This window comes from Dermacentor andersoni, chromosome 3, assembly GCF_023375885.2.
Source record: "Dermacentor andersoni chromosome 3, qqDerAnde1_hic_scaffold, whole genome shotgun sequence".
NCBI lineage: Eukaryota > Metazoa > Arthropoda > Arachnida > Ixodida > Ixodidae > Dermacentor > Dermacentor andersoni.
The window spans coordinates 54,753,529-54,776,071 of NC_092816.1; the positions used below are offsets into that span (position 1 = coordinate 54,753,529).

Below are 22,543 nucleotides of genomic sequence, written 5' to 3' on the forward strand. Positions count from 1 at the left end.
TTCGCGCGAGGCGCCTGGGATTGGGATTGGATTTGTGGTAGGGACTGAGGCTCGGATGAGTGTGAGGGAGATTTGCGCAGTGAAGGTGGCGGGCCCTCCGCCCAACTTACCCCTTTAGGTCCGGCTGGCCCTTCGGGCGCTGCTAATGGTAGCTGTTGCGGTAGTGGTGGCGGCTTCTTCTTGGCCGGTGGTGGTGCCACTGGTGGTGGTGACGACAGTGGTGATGAGCATGATGATGAAGATGATGGCGGTACCCGCTCGCGGTTCTTAGAACACTCGCAGGGGCCTCGGCTCCGAGATCGTGACCGGGATCGGGACCGAGATCGGGAACGGGACCGTGATCGACTTCGTCGCTCTCTAGATTGGGCCAGAGGACGATGCTGTTGCCGTTTTTGTTTCTCGAGTTCCTGGCGCACTCGTTGCTTGTTGGGTGGCTTTCGTGCCCGGCCCGGACAGCTGGGATCGGTTGTCGGATGATCCCCTTTGCACGTCAGACATCGGGGCTGGCACTGGTGAGGTTCGGTGGTGGATGGGTTTTCAGTCCCACATGTGATGCAGAGCTTGATGGTTGGCGTGGGGCAGACGTCCGCACGGTGGCCCACTGTGAGGCATACGCTGCACACCTGGGCCCTCGGGGTGTGTATGTAGCATCGGTACTCGGCCCCATAATACCTAACGTAGCGCGGTACCTTGAGGCCAGCAAATGTTATGATGGCCGTGGTTGTTCGCCCCATCATGCGAGCATGGAGGATTTCCGCCCCAGGTGCCAACAGGTGGTCTAAAAGTTCGGTTGATGTAGTCCCTGTGTCGGGACCCGTGATGACTCCTTTGCAGGAATTATCGGGGGAGGCGATGTATGTTGAGATGGGGTAGCGATGCGGGACAAGCGCAAGCGATGTCATCTTGTTAAGGCTGGTCGCTATTCTTTCACTTGGCGTGCTGATGAGGGCGATGTTTTGGGCACGTTGAACACGTAGATGAAGTTCGTCGACCTCTTGTTCCTTGAGGCGCGCCTCGATGCCGACGGCGCGAGTCAGAGTGTGGCGAGGCCACTCACCGAATGTGAGACCGTTTCTGGGGCGCAGGATGACTTTAAAATCGTCAATGGGCAGAGGTGGGGGCCTCTGGGGTCGTCGTGGTACAGTTTGATTCGAATGCAGCGTCTCTTGGCGGCGGGCTGCTGGGTCAGACTTAGCGTCGGCGCGGCGTCTCCGCCGGCCGCGAGCAGTGAGCCATGATCCATCCGCCGGGTCTTCTGGATATCCTTCTGTTGCTGGATCGTCGCTGTTGGTAGCTTCCACATCCATGATCGTGGTCAACGGGTTTTCGCGGTGTTGGACAAGGTCGGCTGTCCCTGGACGCCGATCCAGACCACGCTGAGGCTCGAGCACTACGGCTCAGAGACGCCGCCGAGGCGCGAGAGCTTGCTTCGCGAGGGCGTCGGCTGCTTCGTTTCCGGGCAGGCCAATGTGCGCGGGGACCCACTGGAAAACCAAGTCGCAGCCCTGATTTACGACGTGGCGCAGTTTCGATCCCACGCGCTGCACAAGTGGGACACCGGCATAGTCTTTCCGCAGCATACACAGAGCCGCGCGCGAGTCACTCAGGATCGCAGCAGACGAAACACCGTACTGGTGAAGAAGGTCAGCCGCGTGGTCGATGGCCGCGAGTTCGGCGACTGTGGATGAGGCAGGGAAACGGAGACGGCACTGCCGGGACGCAGAAATGTCCGGTGCCGTGCACGCGGCAGCAGCGGAACCATCACTGGAGACAGAGCCGTCAGTGTAGACAAGGAGGCGGTCGCGTAGGTGTTCGTGAAGCAGTGCAGCCGTCTCCTGCTGCATGGCACACAGTGCTGTTCGGCGCTTGCTCGTGACGCCCAGGACGCTGATGTTAACGTCAAGCAGCGGGGAAGCGTGCGGCGATGGCGGCAAGGGAAGGAGTTGCGGCAGAGACGCGATGCGGGTGCTGAAGTCGGTGGCATGCTGATCCATGCCCGAGCCCTCGAAGGTGTGGAGGCGGCACACGAGAGACTGGCCCTGTGGCGACCGTTGCAGGCGCTCGATGTGGTGCAGCGCCTGTTTCCTCGCACGAAGTGAGGGCGGCCAGTTTCCCGATTCGGCGAGAGTTGCCCCCACTTGCGAGAAGCGGGGAAGCGCGTACATCTGGCGAACTGCAGTGCGGTGTTCGACGTCAGCGGCCCTCCAGTTGGCTGCACTGGCGTTGGTGAGCGGGAGCGCGTAGAGCGCTCGCGAAGTTGCGATCGAGTTATAAGCTCGGAGCGCAAGGTGCGGTGTGCAGCCACGGCCACGGGCGAGCAGGGAGCGTGCGGCGCCTGCAACATTCCTTGAGTCCCTGCAGAGCTGGGTGGCGGCCGCATTAAAGTTCAGTCGGCAGTCTATGTGGAGGCCCAAGTAGCGTACTTTTCTCTGCCACGGGAGGGGGCTTCCGCGCAGCGAGAGAGTGGGCACTTCGAAGCGTGCACGGCTAACACGGGGGTGAATCATTAGCGCCTCGGTTTTTGACGCCGAGAGCTGAAGCCCCACGCTGGTGAGGTATTCGTACACGGCGTTGATCGCCGACTGAAGAGATTGGCGCACTTGGTAGCCGTACTCCGTGGGTCCGCAAGCGAAGAGAGCGATGTCGTCGGCGTAAATCGCCACACGGACTTCGAAGGCTGTCAGCTTCGGGATGAAATCGGGGAGCCTTGCAAGCGCCAGGTTGAATAGGAAGGGGCTAAGAACACTGCCCTGAGGAACACCAGCGGTTACGCTACGGGGGGTGCTGAGCGCGTCGCCAACACGCACTCTGAGTGTTCGGTCGCTAAGGAAGGCCGACACATAGTCCAGTAGGCGGCCGGTGATGCGCAGCTCGCGAAGCGCTTGGATGATGGTGCCGTGCGGGAGGCCGTCAAACGCGCGTTCGACATCGAGCAGCACCAGGTATGCGGCTTCGTGGCGGCTTGCAGCGTGCTCGAGAGTGGCGACAACGTCCGCGATGGAATCAGCTGTCGAGCGGAGTCGGCGGAAGCCACTTTGTTCCGGGGCAAGAGCGTCGAGGGCGGAGGCGATCCATTCGAGGCGGTTCAAAGCCATCGACTCCATCGTTTTGCCGGGTACCGAGGTCAGCGATACTGGGCGATAGGAGCTGACGTTCGAGGCTGGTTTGCCGCGCTTCAGAATGGGAACGACGATCGCCTCTTTCCAGTTGGCGGTGATGATGCCGCTGCGCCAGACGGAGTTGAAAACCTCGAGAAGTGAGGGAAGTTGAGCTGCGTCGATGTTCCTGAGCACTTTATGAGTAACGCCGTCAGCCAAGACGTCGAGGATGTAGGAAACGTATGGCTCTGTAGCTGACTGAACACGAGACGCAAGAGCCTTTCTCGCGGCAGCCTTGCACCCAATGGGGTCGCCGAACAGTTCCCGTAGCTTTTCTTTGAAGCCGTCCCAACTGGTTATTTCGTCATCATGCGTTTGGTGCCACACGCGTGGGGTGCCGCTGAGATAAAAGATGACATTGGCGAGCATAATCGTTGGGTCCCACCTGTTATTAGCACTGGCGTGTTCATAGAGCCTGATCCAGTCGTCGACATCCTGCCCCTCCAGGCCAGAGAACACACCTGGGTCACGATGTGGGGCAACCGTGACGATTGGAGCAGTCGGACAAGCCGAAGCCGTTGCAGAGGCGGGCTCGTCACCGGGCGGCATGGTGACAAGCTCGGTGTGCCGACCACTTCGGAGTTCCGTGGTGAGGACGGGAATCGCTGACCTCCACCAGAATGTTAAGTGTGGAAAAACACTGGCGAAATATGCTATATACACGCTATTTACACTGGAGCCAGGCAGCCAGGCTGACACTCGCTTGTGCCAAGGGCACCGACCAACTTCTTCGTCGTTCTCGCGGCGGCTCGTCTCTTGAGCATCGCTCGATGATATCGTAATAGTATGTCAATTTTGGTACCTACCAAGCTAATGATACGACGGCGAGATCATCAAGACGTAGGTGGCTGTTTAATGGCCTACATGATACACATGTCTGATATTCATGTCAAGACCAATCATTTCTGTTCGTCATGAACTCCTGTCTTAGTATGCCAATTTTAGTACATACCAATTTAACGAAATGACCCTGGGGGCACCTAGACGCAGGTGGCTAGATAGATAGATACTGTTAAATCGGCAAATGTTAGTCAAGAAATTTAAAACACGTCAGAAATGCTCGGATTGACGTCAGATTTCTCAGAGAGGTTCCTGTAAACATAGTAAATTTGTTGGCTTGAAAATAAAGTTTTGTACATTTCGGTCTGGGTGGGAATCGAATTTGGGCTTTCAGGTTGTCATATGAGCCCGCTTCCCCACCGCCACGGCGACTCCACAGTTCTCGCTGACTGACGCCTAATGCGTGCACTTATGAGTACGTTCATGTGTTGAATGCGAGCGTTTATGACGTTATGAGGTCTACAAACAGCAAATGTTTTCTCATTCCTACACTTGAGAGAACGCGTCCAAGGCATCGAGGAGTGTGGACGCACTCGCATCACGCTCCGCAATTTCCATGTTTTTCGTGTGGTCCAGTTCTTCGAACCTACGAAAAGTGCACCTCATCGTTTCCGGGAAGTCAAGCGGCAGCCAGGGAGGCCAGAATTTTGGCCCTTGGACCGTTTATCACGGAAATACGACCAAGGGATTGCTACCTCCACAAGTGAGCCAGTGTAAGCCTACCGACGAGTAGCGAGCGGCGGCAGCCGCGACGCCGGCTGCGACTCCGCCACCACCGCGACGCCGACGCAGATGGCGTCTCAAAACTCCTGCGCGTTGTGCGAAAAGCGGTTCAGCGGGGAGAGCCTCGACCAGCCATGATTCCAACACCGAAGAGCACATGGATTGCACGGACATCCGACCGCACCAGGCGATGACCACAGACGCAGGGATAAGCCCATCACCGTCCACCATCAACAGCGGTGACAATACGACCGACAAACGCATTCAAGACGCCCAAGAGGGATGGACCACAGTTGTGTCCGTCAGGGAAAGAAAAATGCAACGGAGAGAACGTGCGCAGGAGCACCGGAAGAACGAATCTCCAAAGAACGCAGACAAGCCGAGATTTCGCCCGCGACGCAACGGGAAGAAACTACCACCCTTACCAAAGGACGATTTCAAGGTCATTGTGAGACCGCATCAAGGACTCCCGCTTCGAGCAATTACAACTCCCGTGTTGGCCCGTGCTATCATAGAGGCTTGCAATGAAAAGATCCAAGGTGAGCAGTTTCTGCTACGCATTAAGCCTGGATCGAACATTGTAATTGTTTCAACCCCAGAAAAGGAAGTCGCAAACACATTGCGCCAGATTACATCACTCAAGATAAATGGAAAACCCCATGCGGTGAAAGCGTATGTAGCTCTGGGGGACGGAGCAGTTCGGGGGGTAATCCACGGACTCACCCCACATACGCCCTCAGACGTCCTTAAATCGAAAATCAGAGTGCGCACGCTAAATGTGGAAGTCGCTCACGCACGGATGCTGGGGGACACTAAGAGTGCCGTCATTGTATTCTTCGGAAACCTAGTACCAAGATATGTGTACTACGAGGGAGGCGAAATGGCCTGCTATCCGTATCGAAATACAGTGCAAGTCTGCAAAACATGTCAAAGGGTGGGTCACAGAACTGATGTGTGCCCACAACCGGAACTGTGTGTGTGTAGTATTTGTGGAACGGAAGATCCTGCAGACGGACACGAATGTAACCCGAAGTGTGCCTCGTGCGGTGAAGCCCACCTAACGGGGGACCGAAGCTGCAGAAAGCGTCTAAAACAGGTTCGCCGACCAGAACCGTCGTCAGGACGCCAAGAACGGAAGCCATCAAAGGAACGCAGCCTCAAGCGTAAAAAAAGGTGATTCGAGTCGGAGGAAGAAGAGCACGGATATACCACGGAAGGATCTATTCCCTTCGACCAGGAAAATTTCCCGGAAGTACACCGTCAAGAAACCGGGCGGAGACCAGAGAAGTCCAAGATGAAGAACGCAACACCTCAACACCCTCAGTCCAGGGAAACCATTGGCCAACCACAAATGGCGGCACCAAAGGTAAGCTGGGCGCAAGTTGCAGCTCCCACTGCACAACATCATACGAATCACAAATCGGTAGCGGATCAGAAACTTATAGAAGAAAATAGATCACTAAAAGCCAGTCTGGCAGAATTGAAGAAAGAGATGGCTGCCCTTAAGCAAACAATACACGACCTCGCAAACAAAACAAACGAAGCGTCTACAACACATGTTAGTAAAACCACACCAACACCAGAAGAGCCCATAGGCAAGCAGCTGGAAACAATCACACATCAAGTACTGATAATGTTCGCAGAATTGCGTGCTCTTAAGAGACACGTAGACGACTCCCTAAGCTGCATCAAAGTAACTACACGAAAGCGCCTTAATGATAGCCCAGGAGCTCCTACCCGTCGTCCTAAAGTGATAGAGACGACGGATAGCGATAGTACCATTCATGGCTGACACGACACACAGAAACACTGAAAACCTTGAGGTATGGCAATGGAATTGCCGTACGTTACGTAATAAACAAGCTGCCCTTGCACAATATATACAGTCAGCGCCAGTCCTACCCGACATTATATGCCTACAAGAAATTCGGCAAATTACACAAAAACTAAAAGGATACGAGACGTATTCCAATCCTGATTATCCTAGGGTCGCCAGCTTTGCGAGAAAAGACCTGGCCCTCAGCGTCACGTATATGCCACAGCACGACACACAGCATCAAATACTAACGGTGTGGCCATGCAAAAGAAATAAAGCCAAGACTGTAATCGTAAATATATAGTCCTCCTCGAGAGCGAGCACCATGCTTCGATACCCTACTAATTTATGCAATATCAGACATAGAGCGAAAAGACAAGCTGCTAGTGGTTGGTGACTTCAATGCACCACACTCCGCCTGGGGTTACAACAAAGACTCAGTGAAGGGGAAATCACTACTTGAGACGACAGATAGATACGGGTTAGAACTCATTACAATACCGGGGTGTTACACACGTTTAGGCAATAGTGTAGCGGCGGATACAACCCCAGATCTAGCTTTCTCGAGCCATCCAGGGGAGACGCGGTGGTGAAATTTGGAGGAAAATTTGGGCAGTGACCATAACATTGTCTCGATAGGTATCAATTCCCCCAAAATCCGTCGCTCCCTAGGGAGGGCTTGCATTACAGACTGGACTGTATATCGAGATAAACAAGAGCAGCTCATTTTCACAGAAGATATTGAAACCTGGGTGGAGCAAATACGCGAAACACACGAAAGAGCAACGAGGGAGATTGCTACAACATCGGATATAACAGCGGTAGACAGCCGCCTCATACATTTATGGGAAGCACGCAGAAGCCTGACGAGACGATGGAAAAGACAAAGATTAAATAGAAAGCTCAAAATACGTATAGCTCAACTAACACAGGAGGCTAATGCTTATGCACAAACACTAGAAAGGAATAATTGGCACCAATTCTGTGAATCTCTACAAGGAACCTTACACACAAAAAATACATGGGCCTTGTTGAGAAGCATGATAGATCCTGCAAGTACAAAAACAGCGACGAACCGAGATCTGCGATTACTTGAATGCGAATTTCGAGACGCTGATACCCATCTCCTAGACACACCAGAAGACATGTATATAGGAGCAAATTCCACGCAAAACCATGATACTCCCACATATTTAGGAGGGAACAATGAGGAGCTAGATGCCTCTATATCGGTGGCAGAGGTTTACGCGGCAGCGCAAACTTTCAAGAAAAATACGGCGCCTGGACCGGACAAAATAACAAACGCCATGATTCGCAATCTTAGTCTCAATGCTTTAACAGGGCTAACAGATCTTTTTAACAAACATGTCTGGACTGAAGGAGGTCAAATCCCACAGGCATGGAAGCACGCAGAGATAATTCTAATACCGAAACCAGGGAAACCGAGGGACATAAAAAACCTCCGACCCATATCCCTTACCTCATGTCTGGGTAAGCTTTTTGAAAAGGTTATACAGATGAGACTCACTAGGTACATAGAAAACAGCAACCTTTTCCCGGAAACTATGTTCGGCTTTAGACAGCATATGTCGGTACAGGACGTGTTTCTCCTACTGAAAGAAGAAGTATTAAACACAGAAAGAGGAAATGCAGACAGATTCATAGGGGCATTAGATATAAAGAAAGCTTTCGATACCATCTCGCACGAAAGCATTTTAACGGAACTATCGAACATGCACTGCGGACAGCGCACTTATGAATACATAAAATCCTTTCTAGACAACCGCACAGCCACGATAGGGCTAGGATCCACCCGCTCAGATGTTCTACAGACCCCCAAAAGAGGAACGCCGCAAGGTTCAATTCTTTCACCGCTACTCTTCAATATAGGGATGAAAGGACTAGCGGTGAAACTACAAGGGATCCCAAACTTAGGACATGCGATTTACGCGGACGACGTAACTCTCTGGACCGCAAAGGGATCTTTAGGGGAACGTCAGGAAACCCTCCAGAAGGCAATTAGCATTGTTGAGGATCATGTAACAAAAGCTGGCATGAATTGCGCCCCGGAGAAGTCCGAACTAATCCGAGTAAGAGCACCTTATACACGAAAGGACGATAGACTTCCGATAAAGCTTGCTCTGGAAGGTCAAACAATACAGGAGGTATCTAAAGCTCGGTTACTCGGACTATGGATACAGGAAAATGGAGCAGTAGGGCACACGATCGCAAATCTCCGGAAAACGGTTAACAGCGTGTCTAGGATGATAAACAGAGTAGCAAGAAACAGAAAAGGCTTCAAGGAGGAAGAGACAATAAGACTCGTACAGGCATTTATCATAAGCCGTGTAACCTTTGGCCTTCCTTTCCAAAAAGTATCAAACTCAGAGGAAACTAAAATAAACGCCCTCATACGCACAGCTTATAAGGCGGCGCTTGGTCTACCGATTTGCACTAGCACGACCCTTTTTAATGCAATGGGTATTAGCAACACATTTGAAGAACTCGTGGCTGCAACACTGATTGCACAACGAGAAAGGCTCAATTCCACGGAGCAAGGTCGAACACTTCTCCGTCGATTAGGGTATCCACTCAGACCGGCACATTGTAACGACCAAACAGAACTCCTCCCACCGAACATACGAGCTCAGATCTCTGTGTCCCCAATCGCTAAAAACATGAGCGAGAAATACCACAGACAACGGCGCCTTGCACGGGCCAGGACACTCGAACGCAGGTTCGGTAGAAATCCGGAGGTTTATTACACGGACGCGTGCAAACAGGATAGCAAAACTTTTACTGTGGTAGCCACAAACGCACAAACTACTATTTCCGCAACAGTCAGAACAGAGTCGGTGGCCACAGCAGAGGCTACTGCGGTGGCTCTGGCTATACGTGACGCTGAAAATAGAGCACGTTATGCGTTAATACTAACCGACTCGCAATCGGCATGTCGCCTTTTCATGGCAGGCACCCTGCCCAAACTCACCATCAAAATCCTAGGAAGAAATCTCACGGAACACCACGCTATTACGTGGTGTCCGGCGCACGCCGGAGTGAGGGGTAACGAGAGGGCGGACCGCCTCGCTCGAGAATATAGCATCCGAGCGACGGAACGCACTCTCGTAGAATCTCCGATCACAGCAAAAGATATCTTGGAGACACAGAGACGAGGAAGGCAACGGTATAGCTTTCCAGACACATCCTTGGACTCAGCGCAAATGCGGGACTGGCGCCGACTACAAACCCGTACATACCCACACCTACTCCTACTACACCACACACACCCCACCCGGTATCCCAACACTTGCCCTTGGTGCGGAGGGCGGCCATCTCTTGACCATATCACATGGTCGTGCCAGAGTCGGCCACAAGAAATCCAATCACCCCTTATGGGGCAAAACTCCAACAGTAGGCAGTGGGAGGTGTGGCTAGCCAGCACGGTGCGGGAGGACCAATTGGCCCTTCTCAAGCCCGGCGTGCCGCGATCGCCAGTAGGGCCCTGGACTGAGGGACCCACCCACTGGACTTGAATGTGATTTTTTTTTAAATAAAAGTTTATGCTACTACTACACTTGAGAAGTCTTAACCGCCGTATTCAGAAATGCATCTTAACTTGAAGCCCACGCTTGACTTGATTTAAATCACGCCTGTCGTGAACGCACCAAAGGAAACGCATTGAGTGTCTTGAGCGCATTCACACCATGCGTCATTTATATCAAGTCAAGCATATCTTCAAGTTAAATATCTACCGAATATTTTTTTCTAATATGTGACGCAACATTTGTAAAAGTGTAGAACGAAGCTGAATTCGTACCGTTTACGAAAAATTTGGTAAAGTTAGCAGATGTCTTGGTAAAATTTGGTAGGGTTAGCAGAAGCTATTAGCTAATAGCTTCTGAGAACAAAAGTGTATTTGTATCAACAGAATGCATTCACTTACCCCGTGATGTATCACTTTCTGATGCAGGGCACCTGTGCTGGCCGCATTCATAACGTAGTGACGGCCTTCGATTGCCGAATTCACATGAAAGCCCGCGTTCATTGTAGCCATGAACATCATTCCTTTCTTTGGTACCCTTACTATCTAGAAAGGGGAGGTGTAATGACCGGCCAGGAAAAACTGGCCCCCGTTCGCGTGAATGCCGCAGGGCGGCGCTGTCGTCAGGGGCGCCGTCAGACGTGAAATGCCAAACGTGAAACGTTTGAAATGCCAAACATGAAAACCGTGCAGCGAACGAAGAAGACTAGGGCTGCACGCGAGGCGCTGTCCGAAGATGCTCCCATCGTTGAGTGGGTGATGTGTTCGGGATGCGAAGACTGGGTCAAGCTTGCGAGCACACCATTCAAGACTGTCGAGGAGGCGGAGACAGCGGCGTCGTTCATGTGCCACAAATGCGCGGCGCTTAGGATGTTGAGGGAAGAGTTCGCGTTGTTGATGAAGCGCGAAACGGAGAGTTGGCACCTAGCCTTGGAGAATGTAAAGGCAGAATGTAAGGAAGAAATTGACAAGGCTGCCACTGAAAGGCGGGCACTGCTCATGGAGCCCACCGAAGAAAAGGACAAGCGACTTGCCCTAGAGACTCAAATGGAAGAACTACGACGGGTCTCCCTAGGCCGGGATACTATCAGACGGTGCGACCTAACACCGACCGACGAAGCCCCGGCAACGGGATCTGGGCAGGATGGAGTGCCGGGACCCTCCACGACGTTGAAGCAAATTGCCCACAGCAGTGACATGAACGAGAGCCAGACCACCGACATCCCATGCAGAAAAGAAAGAAAAGGAAGGACACGAGCCCGAGAATGACCAGGGGTGGAACGTACAATTAAACAAGAAGAAACGAAAGCAGTTGCGCCAGAGGCTGCCTACTGCGTCGTCTCCCGAAAAGCTTGTTTCTTCCCAAGCGAGCACCAACGACGTGGCTTGCCCGCAGGCAATGGCACCTCGACAGGCGTTTGTGCTCGGCGACGGAAACGCGTACCGAATGAAATATGCGGTTTCGCGGATTACAAAGAGGAGCAGGCTCGTGAAATTTCGTACAAAGAGAGATGCTACGTTACAGGAAGTTATCACTGAGGCGGATGCGTCGACTGACATTTCACCCAATCTCACTCCGTATATCACCCAACACAAATATCACCCCGTATATTGGTACGCTACAACGTACCAATATACGGGGTGATAATTTTTATATTTTCCAGAATTTCTCAACATCGCCCGTGGCCGAGAGCATAATTTTTTTTTGTCTCTCAGCCGGATTATTCCAAGAGGCGGACATTACTGGCACGAGAATTCGAAACACATGTTCAACAAATTAAAAAGAAAATCATTAATCAATTTCTTGAGTCATTACTTCACAGCACATATTGCAATTTGCGAATTGTAGCCGGTTAGTTCGCAAGGCGTATCCATTTGGAATGAATTTACAGAGTGGCACCAATTTGGATATTATCCAGGTCAAGGACTAGAATGTTGATATTAGCAGCAGACGATTTTTTTGAATTCCAAGAAACTTGCAAATGATCACCCCGTAGCATATTGAAGCAACGCAGCAGCACGCCGTATTGCCGCCGCAGAAACGCGTTATGTACGCGGTGTGTAATGTAGTCGCTCCCCTCTCTCGCGCTTCCTTCTGGACACGGTGCGCCACCTAGCCGCGCCGCCACGAAGCTCGCGCGTGGCGCGAGTCCCAGGTTGGCGTCAAGGAGTTTCATTGTAGAGTGACACATATCCAGTAGCCCCTACCCAAGTTGGCCCGACTGTTTATTTTAGACCCGGTGCCCTCAGCACAGCAGCCTGATGTTGTATCCATTAGACCATGGACTACCCAGTGAGCCAAGTTGGCGTGAGAGAGTTTAGAGCAAAAAAATAAATACAAACAGACAAACAAACACACCGCAAATTGGGTGAAATTCCCAAAGACTGCTAATCGCACTGAATAGACAGAGAGCCCGAATATTCTACAATTACTGGAGACAGCGAGCGTTGTTGCATTATTGCTCGCGGGCTGCTGAGTTCTTTGTAGCAGCGTTGATTACGTGCAGAACGGAAGGATGTTAGCATCAGCTATCCACAAAAACATTTTATCAACCGAAATAATGATGCTGTGATCGTATTGCTTACTCTTTTTTGCACTGCCCTCATGTGATATCTAGGTGGTATTGGATCATGTCGGATGTCGAAAATAGAATAGAACGCATCGATTACGAAACCGAAACCAACCAAACTAGAACAGTGTTGATTTAAAGCCAGTAAGTAAGCCAAGCCAAAACGAAGCGTCTGTTCCGTTGGCGGCGTCCATTGGGGTCGTGTTAAGTCGTTTCGCTAGTTAACTTGACATATTAGTTTCTGATTGTGTTACAATCGGCTGAGTTTCTCACATACTTGTTCAAAATGACTATGCGAACATTTGGAGACAAGCCGACTGCCTTCCAGTTGGAAGAAGATGGCGAGTTCTACTATATTGGGTCCGAGGTGAATAGGCTTTGTGCTGTGCTTTCCGCTTATTACGCCGGCATTCGCTCTTGGCGAGAGCTGTTTCACGGCGCGTTGATCGCTTGTCACGATGTCAACTGCTCTGTTTGTCTACGTTAGGTGGGGAACTACCTTCGTATGTTTCGTGGATCACTTTACAAGAAATACCCGTCGCTCTGGCGACGATTGGTCACCGTCGACGAACGCAAGAAGATCGCCTCATTAGGTAACCTATCATTTGAATTCGGTTAGGTTGCATGCAAGTTTTCTATTGATTTCTTTTCGCGCGTGACTGAAGCACTGCCTTTAAAAAAATGAAATGAAGAACAGCGCTTTTATCCGGCTGCCGAGTGTAACTAAGCAGAGATCAGTTTCAGTTTCTCGAGAGCCGAAGCCCCCTCCGGTTCCTCTTGTTTTATCAGTTCGGCAGATTTGTTCTCGCTTGTGAACCAGTTGCCTTTTTTCTTGCTATTTGTTTAATCATGGCCCATGTCCGGGAAAGCGACGTCGCTAGTTCGCATGACTAGTAGCATGCTGGACTACAGAACCACCACTGCATTTTGCTACTAGAGATTTCTCAGTGGTTTCCGACTAACCTTAAAACGATAAAGAGAAAAGAAAAAATATAGTGAATGCCTTAGACGGTATCCAACCCCCCCCCCCCCCCCCTCAGTCGCTTTCACAAGGTTTGTTTGAAATGAATGCTGTATTGAAAAACAGAAGCGTTGCACTAGTAAGTCATTTAACTTCACGTTGTTCGAATACCTTCAATAGCTGATGGCCATAAAGTGGACCTGTTTACCCGGCCAAAGCAAGCGGCAGCTTAGCATTTGGGCTGTGAAACCTAAACGTCTTGACAGCTTTCTTTCTCTCTCTCCTCCCCATTATTTGGGCAGCACTGATGTTTTATCACCTGCATGAACAACAATTGTTGCATTACTTGACTCTGGCTGGAAAGTATATACCAAAGTATGAGTACATGGCTTTAATGTTAAGCTTATAAGTAAGTGTGACATACAAGCAACATCAAATTTTTAAACGACAGTAAGATCATTTCTATATTTGGGGCAGCCCTAAAGAATGCACTGTAGACCTTACACTTCTGTGTGGGGCCCATTAAGCGAGCATTGAGGTGGTTGTTTGTGTTCAGCCTAATCGCAGGTTTACAGGTGTGCTCTGTCTTACTTATTGTGCAGTGCAGTGGAAGCTTCATGCTGTGCCTTTCTACCATGAGCCATAAGCAGAAATAATGCATTTTCCGCTGCTAATATACCATTATGTGTAGGGGCAGCTGGATTGAAGGATAACACAGGGATTAGTATCGCACATTGGGCAAGACCTTCTCCTTTCTCTTAGGCACACAGCCTGTTCTCATTCCTGAATGGCTGACATAACCCACAGCTTCCACTGCAGTGTGCTAAGTTTTGTGATTTAATTAGGCAGTTTCAATACTAAGCTGAAGTATGCTCATGTTTAAATTACGGGAACGTTAATGCCTTTTCCAAACATTCTTTTGTCGTCTTTCTGACTCTGACTGTTATGTGCTTATGTGTGTGTGTATTTTGCTACAAGCCTTAGTGGTTGCTTCAAAACCAAAGGGTTATAATCCCACTCTACTCTCACTAAAATGTGGGCATTGATCCACATGTGTTGCATGTCACGTGTCTGTTTATGTTTCTACCGGGATCTCTTTAATTGCACAAGACAAATTTGGGGGTAAAAGGCCACAGAAGTACATTGCAGTAAATGGAGCTGGAATGTCAATGGAGCCTACAGCAGAGTGCATGGCCATAACACGCACCGCTTGGGTATTTTTCGGAATTCCGACTGTGGCATTAGTGGCGTGCCTCGGGATTTGCAACCCATCTACCTGTGGCAGACAGAAAACCCTTGTGACTGCACCCCTCTGCACCATTCAGCACATGTGTGCGTGCATGTGAAGCATCCTGCTTTCCATGGTCTCTCTCCCCACCTTCTCTGGCAAGCTTTATGTGCAGAAATCTTGTACAGACCCTTTCTTCTCTCCATCGAACAAGGGCTGCCATCTTACAGTTCTTCAATCTTGGAATAGTTGGACAGTCATAGCACAGTTCTTTAATCACAGAATACTTTGCATGTTGTAAAGTTGCGGAATGTGGTTGAGAACCGATGCTTACTCACGCTACAAACAGAATTATAGAAATTAGCCTGACATTGCTCAGTGCTATTAAATTGTGATAAAATACTTGTGGGACAATTAATTACAGTTAAGTCTTATCACACTCATCTACGAACTGAGTCAGTGATCCATCATATGGCATGAATACACCTTTGCAGGCCACAGCAAAGGAGGAGAGGATTTCAAGACAGATGCAGAAAGTGCAACTAGCAACTGTAGGAATCTTGCAAAGGCAGCTATCTAACATATCTTTCTAGCAACTTTGGGTTTTCTTCATTCTGCATGGAATCCTTCTGGTACAGCTCAGGAATGAAGTATAGAAGTACTTTTAGTTTATGCTCGGCACATTTTTGCAAGGAATAAGCATGCGCACATTTATTTGTCTGGACTTATGAATCACCTCTTGGCTCCATAGTGTGCCATTTTGGGCAAAATTTTAACAGGTGTCCACCTATTTTTTCTAATTACACACTCCACAGGTACGTGGATGTTGGGAAGGTGTGGGGATAATGCAGCCTTCTACCATTTTTCAAACGTTTTTCAGACCTAAACCATTATGCAGTGGCAAGTACAGATACGCTTACGTAAGTTTTCAGGAGCTTGCAGGCATACGTGCTCATAATAAGCCATGAATAGCTTGGCATCGACCATATGCATCCATTCTGCTTATTTCACCCGACGTACAGCACAATAATTGGGGAGAACACAGTCGCTGGCCAATGCTGTAATGAATATCTGAGCCAAATACTATTTCTGTACCTTCAACTTGGTGCCTATACAGGGTGTCTGCCATCAGGAAAAACCTGGAATTTTCAATGAATTCATCAGTTCTGGAACGTTCAGGGAAAGAACAAGGAATTTTCGTTTCGGTTGCTTAGAATCAGGGACATTGGTACCTGTCTGTGGTTATGGTGAAGCTAGTAGTATGCTAGAGTTTTTAAGTGAGCACATATACCATCCACAAGCAGTGGTGTCTTGTGCTGGTTTTGTGTGAGGCTGGTGGAGTGGTTGGAATATTAGGAATCACATGATTCAATCAAACCTGATATTGCATCCCACCTTATTTATAGCTTACTGGTAGCAGTTGAAAATTGTGGGCTGGCATAGTAACTTGGCAAGTTATAAACCACCAGTTTTTGTCTTGTACCAAAGCTTCCAGGGTCATAGACTGCCAAGGAATTTTCTAAAATGTTGGGGAACTTGAAACTGCCATTGTAGTAGACACCTTTCTATGTTTCACTCTACAGATTGCCTGCTTTTTCCTTCAAATTCAGGAAATTCCTTTCACTTTGCACGTACATTTGTACACTCTTACAACCATGGTGACCATGTCTAGGATTTAAAAAAAATTTATTTAGACATTATGATAAAGCAGCACCTACGTGAGAAGCAAATGCAGTAATATCCTCTCTGATAAGGTAAAGGTGCGATCTGCTGGTGAAGGATTCCACTGTACTGTTGCTTTGGCTCCCAATTTTGGAGGCCATGCTGATACTGAAGATCAGCATGATGAGTGTAGCATGGCAGGGATTGTTCCGTGTGGGTGTGGCAACACAAATTTGTGCACCATAGAAATGACAAATAGGAGTGTAAAATTAGGAAAGCATGGCAGAGGCTGCATTTGAATGCTGTTAGCATCATTTATGCTAAGTGCCCCAGGATGTTCATTTGACAAAAAGATTTGTGAGGGGACAATGCCCTTCAACTCTAGACACATTCCACATTTTTCGTTGAAGCTGTTGCTAGTGCCCCTTTGATGCTGGTATCTGTCAAGGACTAACCATTGATATAGGTTGTCATCTGTCTCAACCCACCTTTGCAAGTTTCTTGGTACCAGGCAGCCTTTGTCGAAAATTGCACAGACCGCTCTGCCGAGTCTTGGTTTGTCACCATTCATGTGCATGTTTGTGAGAAGCGTAGAGCAGTAGCGTGTGTACATTCAGAAAGCACAGCTTTCTGTCAGTGTGGCTATGACACTGTTCAGGGGCCAGCGTTGGCTAGCTGCTGCAGCCTAGTACCACCTCGACTTTCTGTTATGTCAGTCTGAAGGAAGTCTGTACATTACCACAACTGTTGCATGCACTGGGCATGGAAAAGTGTGGCTGGCTGAAGCATGTGATCTCCTCTACTGTCTGTTCCAATTTCGGCACTTTCTTGTCTACTTGTATCCTCGTCTGTTTGGGACATGGTACTAGGATGGCTGTTTCGACTCTGCACAACTCGGTGGGCTTGGCATTGCGGTTCGTTGAGAGCGGTGCGGGAAGATGCTGGAACAACCACAGCACTCCCACCTCCCTTTCCTCGCCATGTGTCTCCGCCACAGGTGTTGGGCTGCACATTCTGGCCACCAACGTTTCCCTTCTCAGGGTTTCTGAGGTGGATGAGATAGTAGCGGGCAATGATGAGAAGTACAAGGCAGTGTGCGTGAGCACAGAGCCCCCGGTCTCCAGGTGAGTTCCTCATTCCTGATCACTTTGTCTTTCTCTCCCCTCTTTTTTTTTCTTTCTCTTTCTCTTCTCCCTGTCGTCTGTCTATTGTGGATCCTGCCGCTGCTGCTGTTGGTGCCACCGCCGATGGGGTCGTGTTCAGGCTTGGGTCCTCACAGTCTCGCAACAAGCATCAGCCTACTTAGGGCCACTGAGGTGGATGAAATCTTTGACGGCAAAGATGACAAGTACCGTGCCGTTTCTGTGAGCACAGAGCCGCCGGTTCCCAGGTGAGTTTCTTTGGTGCGTTGTGGAAAAAAAAAACTGCTGCTGCGGCTGGCTAGGACATCGTGTGCCACATCTGCTCCGGGCCCCCCTGTGTGCTGCTTGCTCACTTCCTTGGCTCCCTCTGGTGTCTCTGCGGTGAACTGCACGCTTCCGTGGTGTTCGGAAAATGTTTGGTGTCTGGTTTGAGCGAGGGCCCTGCTGGTTTTGGCTTTTGGCCTGTTCTATTAGCAAAACCTGTTGCCTTGTTGAATGGTGGTGGCTATGGGATAATACCATATTGTTATTATGATATTGTTTTTCCTAGGACAGTATTTTTGAGCGATCACTTTTGGACAAACTATCTCTTTTGCCAAATTTCGCCTGACTCAGCACCAGGCTCATCAAAGTATACGGCCATCAGCGCTCCTGGCACCGTGCGAAGATAACAAGCTTGGCACAGTGCGAGAAACACTGTCGGCCATATACGGTGCTGGTGCTCAAGTCACGCGAGAGTGATAGTATCTCCAAAAGTGATTTCCTGAGAATACCGCCCCTGTTTTGGACTGACTTGCACACATTGCACTATTTACACTGTACATGGGTAGTGAAATCAATAGTTCTACTATGCCGTAGATGATGCTTTCCATTTGGGTGGTGGCTACCATCCAGATGCATCGAGTGCAGGGCAGGAGTGGGAAGGAGACAATAGGCAGGCGGTCCACCTCACCTGGCTCTCCTCCACCATACGGTGGCCTATCATACAATGTTTTTTTCTTATGACCTTATATCCTCATCTGGTGAAGATCCTAGATAAAATAAGGACATTAAGCTGCCAACACCTAAAACACTTTCCAAGTTTTGCATTCTGGTATAGCATGTAAGAGAGAAAAAATGTAATCCACAAACTTAAAAGATAAACATACTATTTAGATGAAATAAAGCTGTGATGGAAGAGCTATGTCAATTGCGCCAAGCCTGCACCAAAAGAAGCATAAGGACAAACACCTCATTTCATTGGTGTTACCTCGTTTGCAAAATGGAAGCCAAATCTAATGCAAGTATCATAGTAATTGAATTCAATGAACAGCCATAGCTACTAATCTAGCTGATGTCAACAGCCGGCTTTTCATTGTTTTCGCTCTTTTGTTGCGATTTTCTCCAGTGAAGGTTCAGTGCATTGCAGGTGCACGGTCTTGTTTGTGCCATTTGTGCTGCACATCAGTATTCCTTATGTCTCAGAGAGCTCGATCAAGGATAATGTTGAACGGAAAAGAAGGCTCAGATATTGTCCAGTCACACATATTACAGCATAGTTGTTGACAGTGCATCTTCAGAAGCTTTTCCTAAGGCTTGCCTGTTGCAGGTCAGAATGGTAGAAGTGGCTTTATATTGCAGTATGTGTAGAGGGAGAGGAATTACAGTGAAATAAATAAACTAGTTAGTGATTTTTATCCTGACTGCTTCATTAATGCACATGAGCCAGCTCTACTATATCAGCTGTCTTCGGGACAATATTATAGATGTATGTTCGACACTGTGCCAAAAGGTCAAATGGCTGTTCCATCACTGAATAAAGATGTTGAGTTAAGCGAACACCTGTACAACTTTCCTAGTTTTATGTTATTCTGTTCGGCAATTCTTTTGCCACGTAACATATTTAGTGGACAAATAAATGTAACTGACATATAGACATAAACTCCTTGCAGGTAAGCATACTATTGAGATGAAATAGAGACTTTAATTTAAATGAGCACAAGTACTTTCTAAGTTTCACATTATTATTTTTATTCTCTAATGATGTAGTGTTGGTAGTAATGGAAATGATGTGGGTGACAGACAGAGAATGATTTCTTAAGGGTGTTTTCGCTAGCTATACTTATGTATAACACAAGATTTTTATGCTTTGAAGCAATGTACCAACAGTACTGATTTTATATGCTAGTAGATCATGACTAGATGTTTGCTTTTGAATAACATAAAGCAGTGCTACTGCATAAGAAGTCTTATTAAGCTAAAGTTAACGACACAAATAGCATTTCACTAAAAATGTTAGACATGAGCAAGGTATTAGAACATGAGAAATGCTGTTGAGTGCAGAAGCAAGATTGCTCAGTGTGGTTTTTTTTCTCACCTGTGTTCCTGTTTTCTTTTCTTGGCGTTTTATGAAGTGGACCACCGGGGTTTGTCGTTAAAACACAGTCTTTGAAACATATCAACAGCTTGAATGGCGCCCCTCACACACACAGGAGGCAGCAAGCTAAGTTTTCAGTTAAATTGGATGCTAATTCACATACAACAGAGAAGTGAGTACAGGTTCAACCACCTTTTAAATTGGCAACTGTCTGCCATGTTTTCTATTCTTTCTATACTTTGTTTTGCATGTCACATGAGGCGTTGGGTGCTGGTTTTATATTAACACTTGTTTTACTTGAGGAGTATAAAACTTTTAGACACGATCTGCCTGTAATTGTGTATCGGCCTTTGCTATCCTCTGTTATCCTCTTTCCTCATCCTTATTCCTCCTAAACCCCCTCCCCTCCTGCTGACTGTCATTCATCTATTGGCCACTACTGTTAGACAGTTGCAGCAAGGCCAGAAAGAATTTCCTGTCTTTCTACTTTCATTTTATTTAGTACTAAACAACCAAATTTATTGATATGAAGTTCAGGGAAGGGGCTGCTTCAGTTTGATGTCAACCTGACCTTTATAACCATGGTTTACTAAAACACCTAAAAGACTAGAAAACAAGAAAAAACGCCTCTTCCGCCCTGCCCAACTGCGGGATAATGAAAACGCGTGGCTGAAATATACAGCGGAAAAAACATACCTATCGGCAATTCGCAACGCTAAGCATTCTTTTTTCCATGCCGACTTGCCGAAAATGCTGACTGCCAACCCAAGGAAATTCTGGCAGGTTATAAACCCAAACCACGCATGCACTGTCGCTCTTACAAAAGAATCAGGGGAAGTGGTCGCTGACTTTGAATGTGCTAATATGTTTAGCAGCGCCTTTTCATCTGTATTTAGTAAGGAAACCGACATGCGATCCCCTGTACAATCCAGTCTCTTCGGAACTGTTAAGCCGCCAATTTTCTTTGTCGCATCTGAAATTTCTTCCATAATTGACAAAGTTAGACTATCAGCCGGGATTGATAACATTAACTCAAAATTTCTAAGGAACACTCAAAACATTTGTGCATCATTTTTCTGTTTACTGTACTCACAGTCACTTTCCACTGGCCAGCTTCCTGCCGATTGGAAATAGGGAAAGGTCATTCCAGTCTTCAAATCGGGTATCAGAGAATCACCGCTGGACTACCGACCCATTTCTTTAACCAGTATCCCGTGCAAAATCATGGAGCATGTAATTCACACAAATATCATGGACTTTCTTGATTCGAATAATTTCTTCAATCCTGCGCAGCATGGATTTCTCAGGGGTTTTTCGTGCGAAACTCAACTGGTCATGTTTGCGCATGACTTACATGCGAACTTAGATTGCAATTTTCAGACTGATGCCATTTTTCTGGACTTCGCGAAAGCGTTTGATAAAGTACCCCATAAGCACCTTCTACTCAAACTTTCACTGTTAAATCTTCACCCCGACATCATAAATTGTATCCGTGAATTTCTTAATAACCGCTCTCAGACTGTTTTTGTTAACTATGCTACCTCTGATTCCCTTCCAGTAACATCAGGCGTTCCGCAAGGGTCTGTCCTTGGCCCGCTTTTATTCCTTATATACATTAACGACCTACCAACTCATGTATCTTGTAATATCCGAATGTTTGCCAATGACTGTGTTATTTGTTGCACTATTGCTAACGCTTCTGATCAATTAACCCTTCAAAGTGATCTTAACCATGTAAAGCAATGGTGCAACGATTGGCTAATGGAACTTGACCCTCACAAATGCAAAACCTTATCTTTCAACCGCCGCCGCTTTCCACTTGTTTTTTCTTATGCAATTAGCAGCATTCCTGTCGAAGTAGTTCAGTCGTTCAAGTATCTGGGAGTCACTTTCCGCCATGACCTTTCTTGGGCTTTACACATCACTAATGTCATATCATCTGCAAATAAAAACACTTGGATTTTTGCGACGTCATCTACATAACGCACCTAAGAACGTAAAATTGTTAGCTTATAAAACTCTTGTGTGAACATAATTGAAATATGCTTCAGCAACTGGAACCCGCGACAAGCTTATATTCAAGACACCCTTGAGTCACTTTGAAACTGTGCTACTAGATTCATTTATTGTTCGTATTCTTATGATGTGAGTGTGTCATCACTAAAATTCGAATCTAATTTACGCTTTCTCTCATGTCGCCGCCGTATCGCCAGTCTTTCTTTATCCTATAAACTTTTTCATAGCTCGATAGGTATCCCGCCATACATTGTTCCTCCAACACGCATATCTAATCGCACTGGTCATCCTCTTCAAGTCGCGTGTCCACGTGCATGCACTGTTACCTTTTCTACGTCATTTTTTCCTCGTACAGCTACTGACTGGAATGGCCTTCCGGGCGACACTGCTACCATCCCTCGTCCATCCGCCTTCATAGAAAGCGTCACCAATCACCTTTCACCATAGATTAACACATGGTTTCTGCTTATTTATATGTAACCCACCCCTTATGTAATACCCCTTAACGGGGTCTTTAAGGAATAAAAATG

General features: G+C 48.1%; 1 protein-coding gene and 1 long non-coding RNA gene across 4 annotated transcripts in view; one reads left to right on the forward strand and one right to left on the reverse strand.

Annotated features, from left to right (window-relative positions):
- LOC140216350 (uncharacterized) overlaps positions 1 to 10,647 on the reverse strand; it is a 34,314-nt gene extending 23,667 nt beyond the window's left edge. Inside the window, exon 1 of the long non-coding RNA XR_011892995.1 lies at positions 10,481 to 10,647. This is a non-coding gene — a long non-coding RNA (uncharacterized lncRNA). The remainder of the gene's footprint in view (positions 1 to 10,480) is intronic.
- Positions 10,648 to 12,812: 2,165 nt separating this feature from the next.
- Positions 12,813 to 22,543, forward strand: part of Snr1 (SWI/SNF related, matrix associated, actin dependent regulator of chromatin, subfamily b, member 1) — a 30,132-nt gene continuing 20,401 nt past the window's right edge. Inside the window, exons 1-4 of one of the 3 annotated variants that reach the window (XM_050169598.3) lie at positions 12,813 to 13,015; positions 13,136 to 13,241; positions 17,763 to 17,889; positions 20,035 to 20,169. In XM_050169598.3, coding sequence (XP_050025555.1) covers positions 12,935 to 13,015; positions 13,136 to 13,241; positions 17,763 to 17,889; positions 20,035 to 20,169 — 449 coding nt within the window. In that variant the 5' untranslated portion in view covers positions 12,813 to 12,934. Of the gene's footprint in view, positions 13,016 to 13,135; positions 13,242 to 17,496; positions 17,624 to 17,762; positions 17,890 to 20,034; positions 20,170 to 22,543 lie in introns of all 3 variants that reach the window. The other 2 variants (XM_050169600.3, XM_050169599.3) reach the window with 2 other exon arrangements.